The sequence below is a fragment of the Octopus sinensis genome, unplaced genomic scaffold, assembly GCF_006345805.1.
Source record: "Octopus sinensis unplaced genomic scaffold, ASM634580v1 Contig03052, whole genome shotgun sequence".
In the NCBI taxonomy this organism is placed as follows: Eukaryota; Metazoa; Mollusca; class Cephalopoda; order Octopoda; family Octopodidae; genus Octopus; species Octopus sinensis.
Window position 1 is genome coordinate 1 of NW_021826221.1, and position 7,500 is coordinate 7,500.

Here is a 7,500-nt window from a genome sequence, read left to right on the forward strand (position 1 = left end):
TCCTTCCTTCCTTCCTTCCTTCCTTCCTTCCTTCCTTCCTTCCTTCCTTCCTTCCATCCATCCATCCATCCATCCATCCATCCATCCATCCATCCATCCATCCATCCATCCATCCATCCATCCATCCATCCATCCATCCATCCAGTTTGATGTTTACCTTTCTCATCTGCAGGTGCTGGTTCATTTGGTCGTGTTGTTTTAGTGCGTCACAAAGACACCAAAGAATATTATGCACTGAAAATGATGTCTATTGCTGCCGTTGTGCGGTTGAAACAAACTGAACACGTTAAAAGCGAACGTGAAATCCTAGAATCCATTCACCATCCATTCATTGTGAACATGTAAGTTTTCCTTCAATTTTTGTTTTCTTTCAAAATTTTGTGCCTTTGTTTCTCTTCTAAAACAATTTTAGCATCCATTTGGATGGTTTGGATTTTCTTTTTTTTTTTTGCAGATGTGTAAATCTGTTTCCCATTCCTTGATCTACTTTTGAAGGTTACTGCTTACTTCTGGCTTTGTGGTGTAGATAGTAACACACAATTTTCTTCTTTTCTTCCCCTCTTCCACAAGTTTCAGTTCCACATTGACCCAATACCTGTTACCAATAGTTGGCTAATCTGTGGAATTAAATGAATCTGCTGAGACATTCATTGCAATATGATTCGAACTCAGGATTTATTAACTGGCTTTTATGTTTTACATATTCAAACATCTCAATGTGGATATTTGCATATTGTTGGAGTAATTACTTATTTGGTCTTGAATTGGCAAAATTCTTAGATGGGTAGAATACCTCATAGAATTTGTTCTAAATCTGTATTCTGAGTTCAAACCCTACTTAGGTCATCTTTATCTTTCATCCTTTTCACTCAATAAAAAAAAAAAATACGAATCCATAGGCGCAGGAGTGGCTGTGTGGTAAGTAGCTTGCTAACCAAGCACATGGTTCCGGGTTCAGTCCCACTGCGTGGCATCTTGGGCAAGTGTCTTCTGCTATAGCCCCGCTGGACCAATGCCTTGTGAGTGGATTTGGTAGACGGAAACTGAAAGAAGCCTGTCGTATATTGTATGTATATATGTATGTGTGTGTGTGTGTGTGTTTGTGTATCTGTTTTGTCCCCCTAGCATGCTTGACAACCGATGCTGGTGTGTTTTACGTCCCCGTCACTTAGTGGTTCGGCAAAAGAGACCGATAGAATAGTACTGGGCTTACAAAGAATAAGTCCCGGGGTCGATTTGCTCGACTAAAGCCGGTGCTCCAGCATGGCCGCAGTCAAATGACTGAAACAAGTAAAAGAGTAAAAAAAGAGTAAGAGTAATCCAGAGTGGTAATTGGCAGAATTGTTGGTGCTGGGCATGATGCCTCATGTTCCAGTTCTTAGCATTTTGTTCCAGCTTTTTGTACTCTGAAAGCAATGCCTGTACCAATACTTATGTCAAGTTGTGGTGGTTCTGAGGCAGTGGTCTTTTTCTTGGATGTTAAGTGGGGAGGCTTGCATGCATGAACAAATGCCAGTCTTCTAAAACCCTTGTCCAGGCTTGTACATACAGGTACAGCTACGTAGTCAACCCTGGCTGGTGAAGGCCATAGGTACTTATACAGCTGAATATTTAACCCTTGTAATACCATCAATTCATCAACTCTGAAATTGAGTGACACCTTCTGATAATAGGACTAGGATAAGTAGTAATTGTGCATGCCTTGTAGGAATATGACTGCTGTAATAAGGTTCAAAATTAATTTCAGTAATCTAGATAACTTCATATCTTAACTCCTGTACTCTCTAAACAAACCATATTCATTGATGAAATAAATGAATTACTTCTTATGTATTGAATAAAATTAAATATATAACAATAAAACTCGCTTTGTGAGAAACGTACAGCTGCAACTTGAAGAGTTTTCACCTAACCTGGGTAAATTCTCCATTCTCCATCTATCAACACTGCACTCACAGACACTGTCTTCTTTATGTCGTCACAATTAAATAAACTTACTTCTCCAACTCTGAAATTTCCCCATCTAATTCATTTTTTTGTTTACAAATTTACTCCACTCCTTTTTGCTAGAATATGAACTAAACTTTAATCATGATAAACTCAAGCAGTTTCCACAGCTATTGCCACTTCATTCATATATATATAAACAAATATTCAAGCATATATATATATATATATATATATATACATATACATGATTATGTTCATATAAATATATAAACTTAAATGTTCTTAGATATATACATGGCCAAACATACAAACTACTAAAAAACAAAAAAAAACTCACTAAGAAAACAACATGAAATATCAGTACAACTACTTACACACTTAGACATAAATCTTCACAAATTAATACTGTTGTATGATATTAAAATAATGGTATAATATCGAGTATAAATTGTAAAGTAGAAGATAATTGAAGCTAATGGCAGAGATGAGAAATCATGTGACAAAAAGTTGAAATGAGACAGGTTGCATGTATAAAGATGTATAAGTTCATATGCACAAAAAAAGCACACACTCTTACATGAATGTACATATAAGGTCGTGTGTAAAGAAAAAAGAAACATGAAAATATATAGGTAGCAAGAGTTAGGATATAACATAATTCTCAAAGAAATTGGAAAGTAACCAGAGCAAAAGAGTGAAAAGGTAGGAGAAATGTCCTAGGCTCAACCAAATTCTCACATTACCAGTTGTAGTAACATAGAAGAGTAATGTAGAATTCCAGAGTTTGATATAGTGGTTAATAAAATTGGGTGAAAAATATACCATGGAATATCATTATTACACTAATTTATGTTAATCAGATAGAGTGTGGACCTAGAGACAAGGGGAGGTGAGATTCTTTATGAAATGTCTGTAACTAGAACTATAAATGAAGCGAGAGTGACAGGAATTGTTTTATAGGAATTAGGATTTGTAATGGAGAAAAGTATTGCGTAATTTGTGTTTATATCTCATAATGAGTGATTTAGCAAGGAAAAGTGAAGTTCCTAATGAAATTACTTGTAACTACATTTGAGGAGGGATTAACCAGCCTTGTTAAATGAGAATTAAAGCTCATGAACTTTTGCCACACACAGATACACCTGGCACTTGAAACAGACAAATTTTCTTTGGCAGCTACAGCAGTTCATCTGGCACTGGTTGGTGGTGGATTGTATAGGCCAGTGACCAATATTGTCAAAACGACCTTGGAACTGCTCATACTTTCAGTGATTGTACTTTCTTGGCAAGAATGTTGTCTTCATATTCACTGTTAATATTGTTTTCTCCCTAGAACAAAATTCTGCAAGTATCAGTGTGGAAATCAACCAAATAATTGGTACCTCTGAGTTGGCTATAGATGACAAATGTATTGACAATAGCTAACACGATCATATGAAAAGCCATCCTGTGATACCATTTCCTGGTATGCAGGAAATGGCATCACAGGATGAAGTGAGAAGAGCATATCAGCTTTATCTGCCCCACCTATGAAGTGGTTGTAGATTTTGACACTTGTAGGACAGAGTACTTTCAGCTCCTTGTGATTCATAGCAGTTGGCCTCTGATACAGGATTCTCACAACAAAGTTGGAAATTGTTGGAAGGCAGCAATTGCCATACCATCCACAAATTACAATTTAGTTGTCATTAAAAACATAATATGGATATAATTTATTTGGAACGATTTTGAGTCAGGCTTGTGGAAATGATAGGCGCAGCAATTTGATTGCTCCAATACATCTTTCAATTTGGTAGTTTACGAATATTCATGTAAAGTAAAATACCTATGGCTCACTTGATTTTGATGACTGTGACTGATTTTAGCGGCTTGAATATTGTAAAAGTTTGGCTCCTGATAAATTTTTAAAGATCAAAGAAATCAAATGGTGCACTTTTTGTTTTCGACTTACTATTCTCTGTTAATTTCAATGGATTGTCTAGTACATCACATTGAGGCAGTTGAAGCTTCTTTGATTACCAAGACAAATTAAATTTCTTTATTATTTTTGAAGCTGCAGTTGACATTTTTGGCAGTTTAGCTTTTGGAGTTGATTTAGGTGAATCACTTTCAGTTTCAGTTAAGCTGCTCTCCTCTAACACTTCATCTTCCATTTCACACTCATATTCACATTCTTCAAGGATCTCATTTTCTGAATCCCTTTCTGAATAATCATCAACATCACTTTCATTACCTTTGGGTGTGATAGTAGTTTGTAGTGTCATATTTTTGCTTTGGTTGTAAAAGGAACTGAAAGCTAAAAAATGTAACTTGTGGTAGAACATGATGATAAAATATCTGTGGAGACTCAGAAAAAACTTGTGTACCAAACTATGTCGTCATTCAGGCTCCATATATTCATTGAAACATCCTCCGCTAACAAACAAAAAATGTAAACATTGATGTCCTGTTTTCCTTATATTCCTGATGCACACTTATGTGTATAAAACCTTTACATGATGATCTTCACTTAGATATTGAATAAAACAAGAAACAAACGTACAAATTAGAAAAAATAATTAAAGTAAGCCTTGACTAGCCTATATTTTGAGGAAAAAACTGCTCAGGTGACCAGAAACTTCCCTCACAGCTATACCAGTTGTTGAGGTTGCTGTCTTGAAAGAACTTCATGAGAATCCCACAATGCATTTGATTATAAACATTAAACTTTGATACCTACTTAAAGTAAGTCAGCAAAAATTATGGCTGCTATAGACTTGTTCAAAGTCAACAGGCAGTTTAATTTTGTACACTTATGTGTACATCAGGCCTTAATGGGTTAATGCAAAAACTGTCCTATGATAATCCTTTGTGGTTGAGCATGTTAATGCACTTGGAACACCTATTACAGGGCTCCAAACAACCATAATAGTGACATATGCATAGCAATTATAATATAAACTTGTGTTTATATTTATTTCTCATATATGTATATCAGCTGATGATGATGATGGTGATGTAAATGAATAAAAGTTCCAGGAAGGTTGCAGTGAAATATTTTAATAATGATAGAAAAATTAAGTCAAAGGTAAAGGAAATGTGGTGTATTTTGCTTAAAGTCAGATTGAAAATGGCTGGGTTTTCCTAAGGAAATGAGAAAACACTGCTTAAATCCTGGTTTTTTGTTTAGCACTAGAGAGTCAATCTTTGTCTCTGTTTAAGAAGGGAGTGACTGCATTCCTTTATCGTCTTTTATATATCAACTGTAAAAGAATGTGATTAAATCTTTTCTTGCTTGCTAGACAACATCACACAAAAAGACAAGATAAAAGGATTTAAGTGGTATTATATGTTACCTCGGGAAAATTCAAACATTCTATGTCTGTACATAAAGAAAAAAATTCCTTCTAATTTTTCTTCTATTATTGATATATAATATAATATGTGTGCATTAGCTTGTATGTGTGTGTATATTTATGTGAAGGTGAGGATATGGATGTACATCTATATATATATGTATATGTTAGTGTATATATGTGTGAATGGATTTACTTATGCAAGTAAGATAAATATCCCTAGAGAAAGAAATGTAGGGTCAAAAGTCAAAGTTCAGTAACCCTCCAAACATACAGTAACATTTGTTCCAACAAACAATTTCACATCCTACATATACATACATGTATGTATGCATACATATATGTGTGCGTTATGTGTGGTGTTGTGTGTGTGTGTGTGTGTGTGTGTATGTGTGATATATATGTGTTGTGTGTGTGTATGTATGTATATATATATATATTATATATATATATATATATAATAATCATCATCAATCATCATCATTATAACGTCTGTTTTCCATGCTGGCATGGGTTTAGACTGTTTTACTGGGACTCTTAAGCCGGAGTGCTGCACCAGGCTCCAGTCTGAGTTGGCTGGGTGCCCTTCCTAATGCCAACCAAGTGGGTAGTGGGGGCCTTTTACTTGTCTCGCACATTCTCATTGTTTTTAATATTCTCTTTTCCATGTTTGCATTGGTCAGGTGGAAGTTATTGAGGCAGGTGTTCCATGGTCAGTCCTCAACTGTTTCTAAGCAGGTTTTCATTTCCCTCATGGGTGGGTATGTTTCAAAGGAAGACTGGAACCTAATTGCACTGCTTCTATTACAGTAACTGCCATGTGATGTCAGAGCAAGAAGACACACAAATACATGCTTGCTCAGGCATACATTCGTATTAGGCTTCCATCAGTTTCCATCTACCAAATCTACACACAAAGCTTTGGTCAGCTTGTGACTGTAGTGAGAGATACTTGTCCAAAGTGACACGCACTGGAACTGAACTTGAAGCCAAATTCTTGGGAAGCAAGCTTTTTCACCACACACCCATACCTAAGCATATATCATCATCATCATCATTATCATCATCATCGTTGTCGTTTAATGTCTGCTTTCCATGCTAGCATGGGATGGATGATTTGACTGAGGATTGGCGAACCAGATGGCTGCACCAGGCTCCAGTCCTGATCTGGCAGAGTTTCTACAGCTGGATGCCCTTCCTAACACCAACCACTCCGAGAGTGTAGTGGGTGTTTTTACGTGCCACCAGCATGAGAGCCAGTCAGGCGGTACTGGCAACAGCCATACTCAAATGGTGTTTTTTACATGTCACCTGCATGGAAGCCAGTCCAGCGGCACTAGCAACGACCTCGCTCAAATGGATTTTCATGGGCCAGTAAGGTGATGTTGGTAACGATCACACTCGAATGGTGCCCTTTTACGTGCCATCGGCATGGAAGCCAGTTTGTTGCTCTGACAACGATCATGCTCGGATGGTGCTCTTAGCGCTCTACTATGTATATATAAATATGTATATATGTATGTGTGTGTGTGTGTGTATATGTGTATATATATGGCAATCCATTGGTTATGAGGGTTCCAGTTGATCCGTTCAACTGATCAGCTTGCTCATGAAATTAATGACACAGAACATGACTGGCCCAGTGAATAACAGGTACTACTCATTTATGTCAGCTGAGTAGACTGGAGCAATGTGAAATAAAGTGTCTTGTCCAAGGATACAGTGTGCCACTCGGAATTGGACTTGTGATCTTATCATGAGCCAAATACCCTAACTACTTAGCCATGTGCCTTCACATGTATGCGCATGTGTGTGTGTGTGTGTGTGTGTGTGCATTGGTATTGTTGTTTAGCCCCAAGAGCTATGTCTGGATTGAGGTGACCTATGGTCAAATGTATTCCAACCATGACCATTCAATTCTTTTCTATGTTTAGGCCACCAAAAAACTAAATGTCTCCTTTCCTGAGATGATGGTGGTCTGTTTTGGGAGAGATTAGGTTTCTATTTCTTGCTAGTTGTGTAAACCATGTAGAATCTCACTTGTTGGCTCATATTCATGTGTGATATTATATACAGAATATATATAATGATGTGTATAACACATGCACAGTGTTTAATGTGTGTATCTATGTTATGTCTGTTCTTTCCCAGAAAATACTAAAAAAATTGTAAAAATGTCTAATTTTGGTAAAACTGTATTATTTGGTTGTCATTA

At 36.5% G+C, this 7,500-nt stretch overlaps 1 protein-coding gene across 1 annotated transcript in view; it reads left to right on the plus strand.

Moving 5' to 3' along the window:
- Positions 1-150: 150 nt before the first annotated feature.
- Positions 151-7,500, plus strand: part of LOC115227417 (putative serine/threonine-protein kinase PRKY) — a gene marked incomplete at its 5' end in the record, with an annotated part of 34,658 nt that continues 27,308 nt past the window's right edge. The window contains one exon of the mRNA XM_029798250.2: positions 151-341. Coding sequence (XP_029654110.2) covers positions 151-341 — 191 coding nt within the window. The remainder of the gene's footprint in view (positions 342-7,500) is intronic.